The sequence below is a fragment of the Drosophila willistoni genome, unplaced genomic scaffold, assembly GCF_018902025.1.
Source record: "Drosophila willistoni isolate 14030-0811.24 unplaced genomic scaffold, UCI_dwil_1.1 Seg224, whole genome shotgun sequence".
In the NCBI taxonomy this organism is placed as follows: domain Eukaryota; kingdom Metazoa; phylum Arthropoda; class Insecta; order Diptera; family Drosophilidae; genus Drosophila; species Drosophila willistoni.
Window position 1 is genome coordinate 52364 of NW_025814195.1, and position 20072 is coordinate 72435.

At 38.0% G+C, this 20072-nt stretch overlaps 2 protein-coding genes across 2 annotated transcripts; one reads left to right on the plus strand and one right to left on the minus strand.

The window, feature by feature from the left end:
* Positions 1–4228: 4228 nt before the first annotated feature.
* On the minus strand, positions 4229–7824 carry LOC124461167. The gene is made up of 2 exons (XM_047012718.1): positions 6188–7824; positions 4229–4484 (listed from the first exon to the last, which is right to left on the minus strand). The coding sequence occupies exons 1-2, from the start codon at positions 7822–7824 to the stop codon at positions 4229–4231; spliced, it is 1893 nt and encodes a 630-aa protein (XP_046868674.1).
* A 3353-nt stretch (positions 7825–11177) lies between these two features.
* On the plus strand, positions 11178–13382 carry LOC111518982. Its single transcript, XM_047012719.1, has 4 exons — positions 11178–12473; positions 12537–13015; positions 13080–13274; positions 13359–13382. Exons 1-4 carry the CDS (start codon positions 11213–11215, stop codon positions 13380–13382), a joined length of 1959 nt encoding a protein of 652 aa, XP_046868675.1. The 5' UTR covers positions 11178–11212.
* Positions 13383–20072: the final 6690 nt, after the last annotated feature.

Sequence of the window (20072 nt, forward strand, 5' to 3'; positions counted from 1 at the left end):
TCTGAGATTTCCAGGATTTTGTTTATTCGATTGGACACAAATACTTTCCAGTTGGCAGCTCCACCACGGATCCAACTGATGGTTATCATAGAATCTGACCAAAAAATAGTGTTCGAATAATTAATGTTAATTCTTAGATTCTCTTTTAGATACTTATACATTTTGGCTGCTTCAAGCGCAGCACATAACTCTGCCCTAGGTATGGTTAGTTGTTGTTTAGTTGGCGATACTCTCCCCTTTGACAATAGCAACTCTGTGTGATACTTATCCTCTCCAATTGGGAAGCGCAAGTAAGCCGTAGCTCCATATGCTCGTGACGAGGCATCGCAAAACAGGTGCAATTCAGCCACACCACCCGGTAGCCCCCATGTAACATGCCGTGGTATTCGTATAGTTACTATGTTTGGTAACTCTTTTACGAATTTCTCCCATTCTCTCTTAATAGTGTCCGGTAGTGTGCTATCCCAGCCAATTTTCTCCTTCCACAGTTGCTGCATGAGAATTTTGGCAGTAATCATTATCGGACTAAGCCATCCCATGGGATCAAACAGTCGTGCAATTGCTGATAGTATTGTCCTCTTTGTTGGTGAGCCCATTGGTGGAACGACATGCAAAGCAAAACGGAACTCATCTTCTTTGGGACTCCAGTATAGACCTAACGTGCGAATAGTATCATTACCTTCCATGTGTAACAATCCGCTTGATTCTCGATGCTCAACTGGTATGTTCTCTAATAGCTTTGTGCAATTACTCGCCCACTTCCGTAGTTCGAATGTACCACTACGAAGCATTCCAATCACTTGGTTCTTGACATCCTCCGTTTCTGCAATACTGTCGCCACCAGACAGTATGTCATCTACATACATTTGATGATTTATAACGTCCACCGCCAGTGGATACTTCTCGCATTCATCCATAGCTAATTGTTTCATAACTCTCATGGCTAAATAAGGTGCGGAGCTCGTTCCAAACATCACCGTTGTGCAGGCATATTCTTCCACATAATCACTTATGTCCGGATTCCATAGAATACGCTGGTACTGCGCGTCGTCGGGTGGAATATTAATACATCTGTACATTTTTTCAACATCCGCCATAAATACCCATTTGAGCCCTCGCCAATTAAGAATGATTCCTTGAAGATGTACGTGCAATTTTGGACCTATTGCTAGAATCTCATTAAGCGATTTTCCATTACTCGTCTTGCTCGATCCATCGAAGACAACTCGTACCTTCGTAGTTGATGACGATTCCTTTATGACTGGGTGATGCGGTAGGTAGCAATGATCGACTCCCCCAAATGCAGGATTGCCCGTCTTACTAGCCCGTGACGTTACACGTTCCATTTGACCCAGCTCCAGATACTCATTTATCGTGCCAACATAAGCGTTCTTCAAACTCGCATCGTTACGCAACCGTCCGTCCAGAGAATGTAATCGTTTTAACGCGCTCTTATATGATTCTCCAATTACCATTGATTCGTCCAAGTATGTAAGAAAAGGAAGACGAACAACATATTTCCCAGACGGCATTCGGCTATGTGTCTTAAAGGAGAAATCGTCGCACCAGTTATCCTCTACTGAAACCCCACGTGGCTCCTCGTCGAATTGTTCTAGCTCCCAAAACTTACATAACAATTGTTCAAGTATCTCATCAGCTTCCTTCCTTCGTACCGTTATGGTGTAGGACGATCTCCTACCAGCTTCTTGATTCGTTTTTCCTGATACAATGTATCCCAAATGCGTATTTTGCGCCAGAGGCATACCACGTATTCCTCGATGCACTTCTCCTAACATCAGCTCATCGTAGACGTCATTTCCCAACAAAATATCAACTCCTTGTGGACTGAAGAAGTTAGGGTCGGCCAACGGTAAGCCCTTCAGATGAGTCCACTCTTCAAACGGCAGTCGTTTGATTGGCATGCGCTTACTCACTAGAGGTATTACTGACGCGAGCAGCTTGTATTTCGCATGTGGGTTGTAGATTGATCTTATGACTAGCTCCACCTCTGCTGCCGCATCTGTAATTTTTGTATCTGCTAATCCAGTAATCGTGATGTGAGCCTGTTTGCGCCGTAAACGTAGCTGCTGAGCTGCATTCTCTGAAATGAACGAAACTTGTGAACCTTGATCCAAAAACGCTCTAAACTGTAAGGGATAGCCTTCTATCGACTCTACCCACACCATTGCTGTTGGTAATAAAACCTCGTCTTTGTGCCTTACCGCAGTTTCTGTTGTACTCTTTCCAATTAAAGCATTCGCAGATGCTGTTGGGATAACTCCCTTCCTTAGTGTGCCAAGCGGCCTCTCGCATCCTGACTTGTCTACATGGAGTAGTGTATGATGCCGTCCTTGACATTTTTCACAATTTACCGCACTGTCACATGCATCCATTCAGTGATTTGGTCTAAGGCATCTAAGACACAGTCGATGCCTCATTACACATGCCTTTCGTTCCGAGAGCCTCATCTCCTGGAATATCGTACATAGTCCGATAAGGTGTGCATCCCCTTGACACACAATGCGTAGGTCTGTCTCTCGAGTATCAAATGAAGCCTTTGTGTAGTTCTGGTTAACTCGTAACCCATGTACACCTGGCTTTGCATTCCGATGTCTATCCCGTGATAGAGTTCCCTCGATATTACCTGCTGACGCCGTAATCATTGTTCTGTACTGTGTTTCAAGATACTGACTGAGCTCCTCAAAGCTCGGCAGATTCTGCGTTGAAGATATTGACCGCTCCCAATCCACTCTTAATTGATTCGGTAATCTCTTCATCATGTAGTACACTAAAATTTCAGACTGTTGTCGCACATCCACACCAGTCTTCTCCAATGAATTCACACATGAGCGGGAAGTTTGCACAAATCTTCTCCAACTTTCCGCATCTCCATATTTTATTGGTAATAGCTGATCGAACACATCCATGTAATGTAAAAATAACACTCGTTTGTTATCATACAAATTTATCAACATTCTCCAAGCCACTTCATAGTTCGCCGCTATTAGCGTTAGATGTTCAATATCCTTAGCTGCGTCTCCAACCAACGAATCCTTCAAATAATGAAAACTATGTAAGTCCGTCAGCTTGTCGCAGTGGTGTACTCTTGTTAAAAACACCTCTTTAAACGCCGGCCACTCAATAAATTTCCCGCTGAAGGTAGGCAGTTTAACTGTTGGGAGTTTCACTTCCTCCAAACATGGTCCCATTTGTTCATGCACCGTCTGATGCAAACAAGACTCATCAAATGCAGTCGACGCCGGGATTCTCCGATCCTTATGTCTCTGCAACTCATTTCGAATCTCAGCTACTCCCATTATGTAGGTTTCTTCGAAACAATCTCTGATGTCTTTGTCAAAATATCTGCCCTTTATTTCCGCATTATCTCGTTCTTGAATCAGTTGGTGATGATTGCGCTGAAAATCTGCGTGAAGGTGGGCAATCAAGTCCAATCTGGCTTCCAGATGACTCTCGGTATGTCCCGACTCCTCCGATTTATACCGCGCCAATGACTTCTCCAGCGAAGTGAGCAATGTGTTTTGCTCCGTAGCCAACGGTAACAGTTTTTCAGCCATAATGAACACCTACCCAAACACATCAACGTTAAATTGTACTCACCCGAATCAGTCTATCCACTGGCTCTCACACTCTAAATCCAATCGCCAAGATCATTCCTCCCGGGTTTCGGCACCAAAAATATGTTGGCTAACGGCTGCGCCCTTGCGGAGCCCCAAACTGCTCGCTTTATATGATGCGGCCTTCGGATGATTTCCACCGAGGCGGCTTCGAGGCACTTGCGATTGGCAAGAAATGAGATGACCAGGTTGACTTCAATCGGTTGCTTTATTTTCTTAACCTAAAAACTATAGTACAATTGTCGGCGGGCACAGAAGGTGCAACCGCATCGACCGAGATTAATTTCAAGAGTAATTCAAGTACAGCAAACCACGCTGTCTTTTACAAAATTCAAAGTTCTGGAAATTTCCATAGAAGAAATAAGAAAGAAAAGAATTGAAGTAACGGATCTCCAAGTTTGTCACTTCAAAGTAACTTGCGCTGTTCTTGGTCTCTCTCTCTCTCTCTTCGTTCGTTTTCTCTTTTTAGCAAAGAGAGTCTGGCTTCAGTTGCAGCTTAAACATTCTCCCCCTTTGATGATGACGATCTTCATCAACAAATTCACGTCTGAAAGACTCCTGCGAAAAGAAAACTGAAACGAGAAAGTAACAATTTAACGCTTAGGTGTAGGAATGGTGTCATTCTCTATCCAATTCTCCTGAATAGGCAATGGACAGAGTTTGGCTACCGGTCGTTTCATGAATCCTTTGACTGTCTTCAGAGTCACCACTCTCACTAGTCCATCGGGTCCTGCATGTGTCTCCATAACGCGACCTAGAGGCCATTGATGAGAAGGGAAACGCTCGTCCCTGATGAGCACTATGCATCCAACTGTTAGATTTTCCTTGGTCTGCAGCCATTTTGGTCGCCTTTGTAATCGTGATAAATATTCCGAGTTCCATCTTCTCCAAAACTGTTGTGCATAATATTGACAATTCTTCCGTCCGATCAATCAGAGTAACTTTAGCCAATTCCGGAGCAGGAGGTGCTAAAGGCGCTTCACCCATCAGAAAGTGACCGGGTGTTAATGCCATTAAATCGTCAGGATCATTTGATAGGGGACATAACGGTCTTGAATTTAAGCAAGACTCAATCTGTGCCAACACAGTTGCCATTTCCTCGAATGTTAAAACTTGTTCTCCGAGAGTTCTCTTCAGATGATACTTCATGGACTTCACTCCAGCCTCCCACAATCCACCAAAGTGTGGCGCTGATGGTGGGTTGAAATGCCAGTTGATTCCTTTTCTCAATAATGTTGGCGCAATATGTTTCGTAATGTACGAACAATATGCCAGTTTGTCCACTTGCAATTTTTTGTTGGCTCCAATAAAATTAGTACCGCAGTCACTAAAACGTCTGTGCATAGGCCACGTCTGCCAATGAAACGGTTAAATGCTCCTATAAACGCATCTGAGGTCAGATCTCCAACTGGTTCCAAATGAATGGCCTTTGTCACTAGACATACGAACACAGCAATATATCCCTTCTGGGATACAAGTCTTCTTCCTTTGCAGGGCGAAATATTTACGGGTCCAGCGTAGTCCACTCCAACGGATGAGAATGCTCTAGAAGGGCGTACCCGTACTGCTGGTAACATTCCCATTTTCTGACCTGCAAATTGAGGCTTCCTCTTAAAACATGCGATACATTTATGAATTCCAAACCGAACTGCATTGCGTCCATTAACAATCCAGAATTTCTTCCTTATAAAATTCAGCATTAGTGAGGTTCCACCATGCAAGGTGCAAATATGACTGTAAGATATGACGAGATCTGTGAAAGGATGTTTATACGGTAATATATAAGGATATTTTTCATTTATGGATTAAGAGACAGTAGTATGCTGTCCTTTGCTATTACCCTGCCTTCCGATAGCGCCTTCCATTCAGAGTTAAAACAATCCTTCTGCACCATCCTAATCAATTCACGTAGGCCCTCTTCTAATTCCACAATTGAGAGTCCAGGTCCTCTTCGTTCTGCCACAGATGTTCGACAATTATATACGAAACGTTTTATATATGATATAATCCAGACGAGTCGTGTATACGATGAATACTTGCTGATAAATGCTGCACTTGGCATTTCTTCCACTGATATCTTATGGCACGTCACCTTTTTGACTTCAGTGTCAACAACCGACAGCGAATCCTGATCAATAGCATTACAAGGCCATTCGATGTCCGATCCTTGTAACCATGATGGCCCATGCCACCATAATTCACACGATGCCAACTTGGTTGCACTCGTGCCACGGCTTAGATAATCTGCAGGGTTATCTTTCGAGGCGACGTGTCTCCATTGCCTTTCGTCTGAGATTTCCAGGATTTTGTTTATTCGATTGGACACAAATACTTTCCAGTTGGCAGCTCCACCACGGATCCAACTGATGGTTATCATAGAATCTGACCAAAAAATAGTGTTCGAATAATTAATGTTAATTCTTAGATTCTCTTTTAGATACTTATACATTTTGGCTGCTTCAAGCGCAGCACATAACTCTGCCATAGGTATGGTTAGTTGTTGTTTAGTTGGCGATACTCTCCCCTTTGACAATAGCAACTCTGTGTGATACTTATCCTCTCCAATTGGGAAGCGCAAGTAAGCCGTAGCTCCATATGCTCGTGACGAGGCATCGCAAAACAGGTGCAATTCAGCCACACCACCCGGTAGCCCCCATGTAACATGCCGTGGTATTCGTATAGTTACTATGTTTGGTAACTCTTTTACGAATTTCTCCCATTCTCTCTTAATAGTGTCCGGTAGTGTGCTATCCCAGCCAATTTTCTCCTTCCACAGTTGCTGCATGAGAATTTTGGCAGTAATCATTATCGGACTAAGCCATCCCATGGGATCAAACAGTCGTGCAATTGCTGATAGTATTGTCCTCTTTGTTGGTGAGCTCATTGGTGGAACGACATGCAAAGCAAAACGGAACTCATCTTCTTTGGGACTCCAGTATAGACCTAACGTGCGAATAGTATCATTACCTTCCATGTGTAACAATCCGCTTGATTCTCGATGCTCAACTGGTATGTTCTCTAATAGCTTTGTGCAATTACTCGCCCACTTCCGTAGTTCGAATGTACCACTACGAAGCATTCCAATCACTTGGTTCTTGACATCCTCCGTTTCTGCAATACTGTCGCCACCAGACAGTATGTCATCTACATACATTTGATGATTTATAACGTCCACCGCCAGTGGATACTTCTCGCATTCATCCATAGCTAATTGTTTCATAACTCTCATGGCTAAATAAGGTGCGGAGCTCGTTCCAAACATCACCGTTGTGCAGGCATATTCTTCCACATAATCACTTGTGTCCGGATTCCATAGAATACGCTGGTACTGCGCGTCGTCGGGTGGAATATTAATACATCTGTACATTTTTTCAACATCCGCCATAAATACCCATTTGAGCCCTCGCCAATTAAGAATGATTCCTTGAAGATGTACGTGCAATTTTGGACCTATTGCTAGAATCTCATTAAGCGATTTTCCATTACTCGTCTTGCTCGATCCATCGAAGACAACTCGTACCTTCGTAGTTGATGACGATTCCTTTATGACTGGGTGATGCGGTAGGTAGCAATGATCGACTCCCCCCAATGCAGGATTGCCCGTCTTACTAGCCCGTGGCGTTACACGTTCCATTTGACCCAGCTCCAGATACTCATTTATCGTGCCAACATAAGCGTTCTTCAAACTCGCATCGTTACGCAACCGTCCGTCCAGAGAATGTAATCGTTTTAACGCGCTCTTATATGATTCTCCAATTACCATTGATTCGTCCAAGTATGTAAGAAAAGGAAGACGAACAACATATTTCCCAGACGGCATTCGGCTATGTGTCTTAACGGAGAAATCTTCGCACCAGTTATCCTCTACTGAAACCCCATGTGGCTCCTCGTCGAATTGTTCTAGCTCCCAAAACTTACATAACAATTGTTCAAGTATCTCATCAGCTTCCTTCCTTCGTACCGTTATGGTGTAGGACGATCTCCTACCAGCTTCTTGATTCGTTTTTCCTGATACAATGTATCCCAAATGCGTATTTTGCGCCAGAGGCATACCACGTATTCCTCGATGCACTTCTCCTAACATCAGCTCATCGTAGACGTCATTTCCCAACAAAATATCAACTCCTTGTGGACTGAAGAAGTTAGGGTCGGCCAACGGTAAGCCCTTCAGATGAGTCCACCCGGTCATAGCGGTACTCCCGCAGCCCAGAGCACCGTGTTTCACCCGAACACCCGTTCTTCTCCTTTTTCTCGATTTGTAAATCTGTTCAACCCGCAGCATTCTCGTGTGTGTCGGGACATATCACTATAAATATCAAATAAATCATAATAGAATTAAAACGAAGTTTTTCGCGCGTTTTAATTATTTTACTCACGCACCAGACCCTTGAAGACATTGGCACCCGCCAACCACTTGCGGCTTATTTGGGTCCTTCCGCCCTCCACAATCAACTATTTTTACTACAATTGACTACATTTCTTCTTCCTTTATTTCCTTATTTTTTTCGTTTTTTTTATTAATTATTATTATTATTATTAAAGTATAGGATATAGTTATAAACTATCAACCTAACTATATTTTACAAGCACTGGCAACTAAGGCCTTCGGCTTATTATTAATTATTATATTATTAATAATTATAAAATTGGTCAGATGATTGTAACGCACAGACGGAGACGTTTCCGACCCCTTAAAGTGTATATATTATTGATCAGCATGAGAAGCTCAGTCGATATAGCCATGTCTGTCTGTCCGTCCGTCGGTGCGTATGCGTTTTATTTAGCCAGCTTAAGCTATCGGGCTAAAATATTTTTTTTGGGTTGCGCCCAGATTCATTTTTGAAGGCGTATAATAAATGCCTATATGAAGGAATTTTCCCCACGATCTGGAAACGACAAAAATTGGTTCTGATCCCGAAACCAGGGACGGCCTCATCTTACAGGCCCATTTGCCTGGTAGATAGTACGGGCAAAGTTCTAGAGGGCCTTATATGTACCCGGCTTAACACAGCTGTCAATGCCGGAGGCGACCGATCGTCTAATCAATTTGGTTTCCGCAATGCCAAATCGACGGTATCAGTCAGTGTGAAGGGCTCCATCATAAGCTCGAAGCGAGCTATTCGGTACCTTGGAATATGAATAGATACGGGGCTATGGTTTTAGAGAGCTTCTGGAGTATGTGCACGCAAAGGCTCTGAAGTCAGCGAGGGCATCGTGTTGAACACGCGCGGCCCCGGAAAAGAAAGAAGTTTACTACTCTCTAGCGTTACAACATCCATTATTCTCTACGCGGCACAGGAATGGACAAAGACAGTAAAGATAGAGAGTTATACCAGAGGTATCCGGGCAGCATATCGTGTTATTGCGCTCATCTCCGAGACGCCGCTCTCGTAACCGCGGGAATGGTCCCGATCGAGCTGCAGGCGGGGGAGGCTCGAGTGGCTTGCGAGTTCCACGCTTCTATCTCACAGAGATGGCTCACCCAGGCAAACTCTCTTATTATGGCCAGACGTCACACTACCAGGTTGCCATATCCTACATGTATTTTATATCTATTACTATCTTTATACATTTCCCTTACAAAATGTAAACGGCCCGAATCCCATTTCGTTGATCAGCATTCTAATGTATACCGCTTCTTTGGTCGCTGTAGAAAATGCGACGTAGTCAACCTCTGTGCTACTGAGGGCAGCAGATTTTGGTTTTTTGATTCCCATGACACGGCCGCTCCAGCAATGAAGAATGATCAACCTGTGAACGACTTCCGATCGTTGCTATCGCCAGACCAGTCCGCATCAACAAAACAGTTGATAGGTACACCCGTTTTGTTATAGTGAAGTCTCACATATCCGGTACCTCAAAGATATCTCAATAACCGTTTGATTCCAACATCATGTTCCTTGTGTGGATCTGCATTGTCTACGCCAGCTACAGTGTGTATTATATCTGGCAGTGTAGTCAACGCCAAATACAATATCAAACCAATGACCGCAATCATAATATATAAATACTGTACTCACTTAGAGTGAGTTACAGTTATAAATGTACTCTTTGTAAGTGAGTACAGTATATGTCACTTTTTTTCATGTTGTACACCACTGGAACAGTGAATACATTTTGTCATTCATCTGTACAGATGAGTATAATATTTTGAACAACGAAGACATGGCTGCCAAAGAAAATGATGCAAACGCAATAAATGCGAACGTAAGCGTAAGTTTTTTTACTGAATTGGAGAAGGAAAAGAATATCGAAAACCGTGAAGCAATTATGATAGACATTCAGCTTAGAACTCAAACTGAAGAAACATTATTCCATCCAGCCAAGAAATAGATGATATTTTCGCCGATTATGTACAACCCATCCATAATCATAATATTCAATCTATTATAAGTAATGAAATTCGAACATATCAAAATGTAAATATTCCATATAACGCAGAGTTTGATGTTCTGAGTTGGTGGAAAAACAACAATCAGCAATTTCCCTTACTTTTTAAGATTGCTTGCAAGTTATTAGCCGTTCCTGCGAGCAGTGCAGCATCAGAAAGAGCTTTCTCTGTTCCCAAAACCTTATTCATAACAAACGCTGTAAAATCGCAACCACAGATGATAAGGTGAATAAGATTATGTTCTTGCACTCAAATGTTTAAGTTTTATATAATGAGTTATTTTCTAAAATAAATTTGTAATATATAACTTTTAGTATTACAAATTTATTTTAGAAAAAAACTGGCTAACTTTTCTTGCATATGACATTCTGATTTTTTATTTATTTTCTTTATTTTTATATATTTTTTTTATTTTTTTAAGCAAATAATCTTAACTGACTGTACAGTAAGTGAACTGTACACTAATATAGTGTACAGTAAAACTGCTGTACAGCAATTTTAGTGTACTCATTAACTGCTGTACAACATGGAAGTGAGTGTGAAGTCTAGCTGTGAATCAAAAAAATTTGTACAGTATACACTTGCACCCACTAAAAATTGTACAGAATAAAAGGTGTAAAAGGCGTCCAAAAGAACCAAAATGGCGGGTAAAAGACTCAAAATGGCGGATAGAAATGGCGGCTGTACAATTGTTCTAGCTGCCACATCAATGATAGCGGCTTAAAGACTCAAAATGGCGGTTAGTAGACTCAAAATGGCGGTTGTAGAATAGCTTCAACAGCTCGTATGGCTTCTATATTAAAGATGGCGGCTAAAAGACTCAAAATGGTGGGTAGAAGACTCAAAACGGCGACTGTAAAATGTTTCCAGCAGCTCGTATGGCTTCTCTATTAAAGATGGCGTCTAAAAGAACCAAAATGGCGGGTTAAACATTTGTTTAGTTATCAGTAACTAAACAACTTGTCTTAAGTAATTCATTTTTTTAATAAAATTCTTGGGAGCTTACTCCCTGCAATAGACAACTTAGCTAGCACATCGGTGAGCGGATTGAAAATCACACAAACCTAGATTTTAGCATTCACTGAAATTGCCGCTGAAGTGACTTATGTAGCACAGCTGTTTATCTAGTTGTCCAAGAGTATTACGTTAAATTAAAACAGGAATTTTAACAGTTTAATTAATATATATGCTTTCAAACAAAGATAAATTTCGGCATTCCTCAACCAAAATGAGAAATATTACTAACGTGTCGGATTCGAAAGAATTGTTGCTTACATCAGAACAGCACCCGCCTAATATTTTTCTGTATTTGCAGCTTGTTAGCATCAAAGCATTGCCTCCAAATATTGAAAACCTCGAAATTCATTTAAAACAAGGCAATAGCTTAATAATTAAATGCGATGAAGAATACAATACGGCTGCTTGCATACACCAAGCGGAATTTAATTCTAAACCCACCTTTACCTTAATCTTCCAGCAGGATAATTTGGATAAAATTAATTATGCTGCCGATAATCCTCTCCTCATTATGATTTATATGCGCAATACCATTACTCATTCACGTGAATCCACCGAAGGCGAAAAAATTGGTCAGTTTTACAACTTTAAAGATGGCACAGGTGAAGAAAGTCTTGAAGCACCTCGACATATAAAGCTAGACAATGTAACGTTAGCTAAAAAACAGGTTCATAAAGAAGACACGGAAATTAGCTACCACGATGATGATAAAGAGCTTGTACTATTATGTGTCGGATATATAGATCTTATTAAGTTGTTTGGACATCGTCGCAGCATGATAAAGGAAGAATTGTATTTATATCCTATACCAGATGTGCCTAATGAGCTGCGCTTTACGGTTCATTCTGAATGGCATCTTTATACTTTGTTACCAATAGCCAAAGAACTAACATTTACGAACATGGCTTTCATCACGCTCGAATCTATTTACAACTTAAAAGAAGAGTATGCAATTTCTATACCATCGCTGCGAGTTGAATTAAATTTTCGTTCTACTTTGCCTAATGAAAAGAATGAGTATGTTTTAATACCGCTATGTAGCTTCAACAATCTAGTCCACGAATGCATAGGACAGCAAAATATCCATCATATCTTTGAATACTTTCGACGGTGTATACAGCCTTGTAATGCAACGGGTTTAAAATCCACTATGGAAGTGGAATTGCATAAACTCTTCGCCCAATTAATGTTCTCAGAGGGATTAAATGTTGATCTTGATTTTATCGATACTAGCTTTGAGGAGGCAGCTATTTGCAACTCTTTTCATCGATACATTTTAACCCAAAAAATGTCTAAGATAATATTTAATTCAATAGCATTTCGAAATTATGTTCTAGCTGTAGATGTTTGGCAAACAAATATCGAGACCTCAAAACGGCATAAAGTCTTCGAAGGAGTGTTGGACCCAGCAATACTTTTGTACCCAGGAGGTAAACAATACATATTAATATTCGTTTCCGAGGTAATATTCGTTTACTATTATTTCCCGACAGTCCAAACAATGCGGTTTGCCGTTGAACTAGAGTATGTGGGAAAACGGAACTACAAGTCGAATCGCCAAACAATTGTGAGCATATTGAGTCAACGTAGTGGGCGAATTGATAGAATGCCTCTTTTACCAACATTTGCCATAATTAAGATTTGCCTTTTAGCTCCATTAACGGAGGTCTATAATGAGCTTAAAGTTTTTCGTGAAAGTTTTATCAGCCAGAATCGTTTACTTTTTTGTGATAGTCCCTTTAAGGAGCCAAAAACAATGGATTTAGTTGATATACAAAGCGAAGCTTATGCGCGATTTGACAAATTTATGAGCGATTGTGTTCGATACATTATCGAAAAGAATGTTCATTCGATTGAGGACAAGAAACAACACTTCTGTTGTGCTCTTCAAAACCTTACAAACATACTTCTAAAATTAGTGGGATGCGACTTTAATACACGTATTCCCACCAAGTCAAATACAGAATTTACGGTATGTTATGCTTACTTTATTACTCACCTCGTTAAGATAAGTTAAGTTAATTTTTTTTTAAAAGAACTTATGTTCAATAGCTTTTAACGTGCTAGAGTTACGAGTGCACAATATTGTAGAGTCTCTTGAGGATGAAGGCTTTGAATATTTGGTTGTCAGTTCATCAACTCATACTGAACGATTAATTGATCATATGAATGCTATTAAGTTGTTGCGAGCAGTTGGAGATGATTACATGGCCCAATACTTACACGACAAGGTAAGATCAGAAAATTATATCTTTAAAATATCTATTACACGACTGATGAATATATATAAACTTTTTTTTGCTGTACACCTACAGACAACGTGCTGCATCATGAAATGAAATTAAGGTTAAGGTTCATTAAGGTTTATTTAATTTTTAAGGTCAGTAGCGTAAAAATTTAAAGTTGGAAAATTAGTCCAAGCTTAATCCAGGACACTTGTGTCGGGAGCTGAGCAGGTGATATGATTTTTCGGATCTTTTTACCAATCTATAGTTAATTCAATCCAAAGTTTCTCACTAGTAATATTGTTGGTACTCTGTATGTATGTGTATGTTTTTTTTAGGCAGCTGTTAGCGCAGATGAGCGCTAGTGTATTGTTCGTGTCGTCGATTAATGTTTCATGTTGGAACTGGGGGCGCGCCGATAGCGTGGGAGTCGCATGAAGCTAATTCGCCCGTTCCGCCTCGTTAGTAAAAAAAGAATATAGTCGAAAGTTGTCTATGAAAGCGAGCGCATTCTTTGTTTGATTGATCGCAAAAATTCACTTCAGTTAACGGACCAGTTATACACATACATTTAAATACTTAATTAACTAATCATAAAAACTTTTATGATTTTTCAGCAGTTTTGATCAACGACCTTCAGAATGGCTGGATGGCTAACGAAATAATTATTTTCTTATTTTTATTATTTTATTAAAATGATATTGCGATTCATCTACATGAAATATAGTCAGAATCACTTTAAGCATATTTTATGTTGCCATGAAACTTTCGGTTATCACTCGTGAACATTGTAAGCACTATTGAAAACTGCTTAACCATCAGATTTGTAAGCACTGGTGAAAAGCCTCCTGCTTCATCGTCGGTATTGTAGGCACATGTAAAAATTTTCCTTCTCTTTTGTTATGTTATTATCAAGAAAATGCTCTTCAGTCAGTGGTAAAAATGCCCTCCCCTAATCGGTGGCTCAGTGGAGCAACACAATCTATAATACTATTGTTCTAGAACTCGAAACTGACCTAAGTGGAATTTTTTCCTTTTTATATTTTTTTTTTAAGGTGTCATGACTCTTCTGACATTCCCTTCCATTCGGAAGAGTCTGAAGCGGTTGGTTCAGGAATAGATCCTTGAGCGAAAAGAATCCAGGACATATCCTGGCATTCATGTGACGGTCAGGTATAAGTGTAAAAGCCTACTAATACCCACCTTATTAATTTTTATACCCTTGCAAAAATGGTATATTTATTTTGGTCAGAAGTTTGCAAGGCATAGAAGGAATCATCTCCAACCATATAAAGTATATATATTCTTGATCAGAACGCCAAGGCGAGTTCAAGTAGCAATGTCAGTCCGCCTTCTCGATCAAACGCGAACTGCAAATTTTTAATGTAGGCTTGTATGTAGAGCACAGTTTGTATATTTCCAATTCAGCCGGATCGGACCACTATTTCATATATGTAGCTCCTATTAAAACAGCAAAGTGACGAACAGTAACTCTTCTCAACAACTTCGATATTTTCTGATATTGGTGAGTTCATTACCCCTATAAGCGACTGTAAATTGATTAAGATCGGATGACTATATCATATAGCTTCCATAGGATCAATGATGACTATATCATATAGCTTCCATAGGATCAATAGGTCGAAAACAGAGACTTTTACGAATAACTTTGTAAGTTCCTATTTTATTTATTTCCTACTATTTTCTTTTTATATATGGTCCTAAATATTCTTTATGCGCTGCTTCGTATGATATAAGTACTTTATCTTTTACACTTAACTCAAAACTTGGTATTTTTGTCATAATTTCCTAACAATTTATTTTCCTTTAATAAAAGCACAAGCCTTGACTTTTTCTAACATAATTCTTGTTTTTTTGTAAGCTATTTCTAATGTAAGTTTTATTTCCTTAGAGTCGTCATCTAAATTGTAAATACTGGGTCATATTTATGCCTTGATTCGTTTCTTTTAAATACTTTTTCTCCTTTTTTGTATAATAATTACCTATAAGCATTGTCTTTTTTTAACATAATTGTAGTTCTTTTGAATGCTATTTGTAATTTAAACCTTAACTTCTTTCAAAAACTCATCTAAATAGGATCTACTTTATCAATTTGAATAAAATATATAAACTGATTTGGTAATTTGCCAAATACGAGTTTGTATGGACAATACTTATGCATTGCTGATGGTGTCGCTCTTGATCTTCATGTTCTCGTATAAATTTGTTATTATCTGGTTTTTATACTCTGTTTTCTATGTCCTTAATGAGCGGTTTCATTGGACCGTAGTTGAGTATGAAGTCTTATATTTTGTTGGGTCACATATTGGTTTGACTATATAATTAAATATTCGATTTTCTCGATAAGGAAAAAAAAGATATTTTTTTCGTGAGTTAAGTAACGTACTTTATTATTTGAAAGAAAACTTAGAACTGAATACAAAAATGTCTTATGGTTATATTTATAGCTAAATTTGGGAGCCCTTTGGTGGCGTGGTTGATACTTCGACGATTTGATTGGTCCGATTTTAAGTGCTGAGTTAGCGTTCTCACGCCTTTGGTTATTAGGGGGACAATTATTATTTCAAGTGTTCAATTGTTTATGTTAGTTCTTATGGATTAGCGTTCATACGCTTTGGTTTTGAGGGGGACAATTATTACTTCAAGTGTTCGATTGTTTATGTTAATTTTTATGGATTAGCGTTCATACGCTTTGGTTTTGAGGGGGACAATTGTTTACGTTATGATTTTTAGGGGCCGAAATATTTATATGTTATTGGGTATTGGAGTCGGATATATGACTCCCCCATCCTAAAGAAAATAGCCTGTCCTCAGGCGGATACATTGGGATATAGCGAGGGGTTTTTCTCAGCTGTAAATATTGGAGTATCAATTTTGTTTATAATTTGGGACTCGATTTTTTCAACAATTGGGGTTTCGATTATGTCTGTGGGACCACGATTGTTATTTGATCGGAAATGCTTAATAATTAATTTTTGTGGCATTGCCTTAAACTTATAGATTAAGTATGTAATCAAACTTATTATAGTAAGTATAAAAGTGGTGAATGTAATAGTTTGAAATGCAGTATAATATTTCGTATGTTCATTAATTATCTCTTTTGTTTGGATAAAGGAAATAGGTTCTAGCCTGGTGATATTGTTTGTTACATAAATGCTTTGGCTATAGTCAAGTAATGAGTTTATTATTGATATTTCGTTTAGTTGTAAGGCACAATCGTAAATTTTTATTATGTTATTGCCTTCTATTATTAATTCGTTGTTTACGCAATTTTGATTAAGTTTAGTTTTTGGTAGATTCCATGTTACAATTATGTTTGGTTCAATGTAATTAGTTTGAAAATTCTTATATGTCTTAGTGTATTTACAAGTGGTTGGGATTTGATTTAAAATGCCTATTATACATTCGTTAGTTTCTATTTGTTTTGTGTTTTTATTGAACAGAGTGTTGTTATTAAAATAGTATTTATCGTATGAATTTTCTGTCAAAATATTTTTATTCTCGTCTGGATAAGGAAGTATCTCAAAGATAGGGGTTTTTATTACTTCTTGAGGAATGTTTGAAATGATAAATATCTCGTTTGAACTTGGTTTAAGCCAGGTGGAAGTTTTTGTATTCAATAGTTTTTCCGAATTAACATGACTTAAGTGATTATGTTTTAAAAGTTTTGGGTTGAAAATTCCTAATCTAGTGAGCTGCATGCCCATTTCTATGTCTTCAATGTATTCTGTGAAATGCTCAAAATTAAAGATTAGGACTTCTAATCTTACTTCTTTTTCTTTTTCTTCCCTGAGGCTGTTTATTACTTCTAAACCTTTATTAACAGTGTCTATTACGTAATTTAGTTCGTTTGCTTGTACGCTATTGCTTTCAAGATTATTTATTTTTTCTTCTAATTCATCTTTATCTTCCTGATCAAGAGTACCAAAAAGATATTTGTATATTGAACCAATTCCGTTAATTAGTCCTCGTTTGTTACGTTTTACAATGTGTATTCCATTAATTTCCCTACTTAGTTTTTCTGTTACGTATTGAATATGGATTAGGTTTTTAAATTCTTGTGCTTGTTGCATTAAATTATTATATGTAATGTCTATTAGAGTTAAATTCACTTTTAAATAATGATATTCAAAGTTTGTCGGTAAGTCCATGGTTCCTGTTTTAAATATTAAGTAACCGTTTGGTGCTTTTACTGGGTTTATGTCAATGGATTGACTGCATGTTGATTTTAATGTTAAGAATAGCATGATGCATAAAAAAGTCATCTTGAGTTGTTGACCTGTAATTAATTAATTGTCGTATTTGCTTTTATTAACTTTCTTTTTCTTCTTGAATTTTGATTTGTAGTGTGTAACTTTTTGTCCTCTATTTCTTTCTTCAAAATGTTTCTCGTCTAACTGATTTATTTCTCCTGTCTTTTTGAATGGATTTGTCGTTTTTGACTTTACTAATGGTGCTTGTTTAAATCTAGTGTCGATTTCGAAGTCGTGTCTATCTTCATTTAAATTGTTTATTTGATGTATTTTTCTTGTTTGGGTATTATAGTCGGGGGATCCTGCATAGATAAAAATGTCCGCTGGTGTTCGGTTAGTTGTTTTATGTCTCGTCTTATGGTTGTATACGTAGAGAATTTTTCAAATTTAAGTAATTTATCTTCGATGTCATTTTCACTATTTATAATTCTGAGTTTTTCATTTACTGTTTTATGGAATCTTTCTACATCTGAGATGCCGTTTTTACTTGATGTGATTTCTAACTTTACATTTTCTTCTTGTAGCCAATTTTTTAGTGCTATACACAGAAATGCTGAATCTTTGTCTGATTTTATTTCTATCGGTTTGCCCATTTCAGTGAATACTTTCATAATTGCTCTCTTGGCTTCTAACCAATCTCTAGACTTTACTTCTACAAGTGTTGCAAATTTCGAGTAAATGTCAATGCATGAGAGGAATTGTAAATTGTCGATCATGTAAAAGTCCATGACGTATTTTTCTCTGATATTAAAAAGTTCTGGTGTTATTTCAAAAGTTAGTTTTGTATTTCTATTTTCTGTCTTTGCGATATTGCATACTGAGCATTCATTAATAATGTTTTGAATTAGGTTTTGAAAATCGGGAAAATAATATTTTTCTTTAAACAAATTAATCGTTTTTTCAATTCCTGGATGTAATAGTTCTTTATGTTGTTTTAGGATTATTTCTTTAAATTGTGCAAACGTTTGAAGGTCCTCTAACTTAATGCTAGATTTCGAGGTTTTTGTATTTGCGTTTGGTTGTATTATTTCGATAAAAGCTTGTTGGAATATGGGAAAATCTTGTTCATTATGAAAATATAGTACAGTGTTTTTACTGCAAAGATATCTTATGATTATATCCCTTGCGTAAGCATTGGTCATTTCTTTGTATGTTATTTTTATGTTTGTTTTGTAAAAGTAAGTTGTTGTTTCTGCTTTGTCTTCTGAACCTCTAATGAATTCTATTTGTCTGTTGTAATAATTAATGGGTCTTTCTACTATTGGAATGTAGTTTTCATTATCCTCGTGAGCACTATGTATTGTAGCTGCTGTGCTTTCTGTTGATCCTAAAAAGTTTTCATCTATTTTAACTCTGGAAAGGGCATCTGTGGTTAGGAAAAATGGTTTTTTGAAATCGGGATATGCAAGTATAGGATCATTCATAAGGAGATATTTTAATTTTTCAAAGGATGAAATATAATTTGGGTCGTTTATATTTATTTTAGCTCCTTTCTTTAGTCCTAGAGTTAAAGGTTTTGCAATATGTGCAAAGTTGGGTATAAATTTCCTGAAGAATCCGCATAATCCTAAGAATGATTTAATTTCTTTTGGAGTTTTGGGTATCGGAAAATTTTGAATTGCTTTGACTTTATCTGGGTTAGGTTTTATACCTTCTGTTGTTATTATATGACCAAGGAATGCAGTTTCCTTTTTCATAAATTCGCATTTGTCAAGTTGGAGTTTAAGATTAGCTTCTCTTAGTTTGTTAAATACCTTTCTGAGTGATAGTATGTGTTCCTCCAATGAAGTGGAGTACACAATGATGTCATCCAGATAAACAAGGCAATCCTTATAAATAAGGTCTTCCAAAAGATTATTCATGCATCTTTGGAATGTTGCCGGGGCATTTTTAAGACCAAATGGCATACGTGTGTATTCGTAATGGCCATGTTTAGTTGAGAAAGCTGTTTTTGCAATAGATTCAGGATCCATTTGAATTTGATGAAATCCCTTAGCTAAATCAATGGTGGTAAAGTATTGGCATTTTCCTAGTTTGTCGAGAATTTCGTCCATAACTGGGATTGGAAATTTGTCGTCTATTGTGACTTCATTTAGATTTCGATAGTCAATGACTAATCTGAATTTTTGTTTCTTGGAAGCATCTCCTTTTTTTGGGACGATCCAAATGGGTGAACAGTAGGGGGAATTCGATTTACGAATGATACCCTGTTCAATCATTTCATTTATTTGTTTGTTGACTTCCATATCAAATGTTTGGGGATATTTGTATGGTCGTTTATAGATTGGGTCCTCATGTTTTGTATGAATAGAGTGCTTTATTGTACTCGTGAAAGTCAAATTTTCACCTTCGCGATACTGAATGTCACTGAATTCGTACAAGACCTTTTTTAGTTTTTGAGTTTCTTCGTTGTTTAAATGGTCGAGTCTATACTCATTGCTTTCTATTATTTCGTTTTCAATCGCAAAATTTGTTTCCGGGTCCCTTTCTGTGGGTGGGTCCAAAACTTCTATGTTTTGTTCTTCTTCTA

Excerpts from the sequence above, each read along its gene's own strand:
- LOC124461167 (XM_047012718.1), bottom strand. The coding sequence starts at position 7,824 with ATGACCGGGTGGACTCATCTGAAGGGCTTACCGTTGGCCGACCCTAAC. Across the intron at positions 4,485-6,187 it reads TTCCCAATTGGAGAGGATAA|GCGACCAAAATGGCTGCAGA; the intron begins GTATCACACAGA and ends ACGATTACAAAG.
- LOC111518982 (XM_047012719.1), top strand. The coding sequence starts at position 11,213 with ATGCTTTCAAACAAAGATAAATTTCGGCATTCCTCAACCAAAATGAGA. Across the intron at positions 13,016-13,079 it reads AGTCAAATACAGAATTTACG|AACTTATGTTCAATAGCTTT; the intron begins GTATGTTATGCT and ends TTTTTTTAAAAG. Across the intron at positions 13,275-13,358 it reads CCCAATACTTACACGACAAG|ACAACGTGCTGCATCATGAA; the intron begins GTAAGATCAGAA and ends GTACACCTACAG.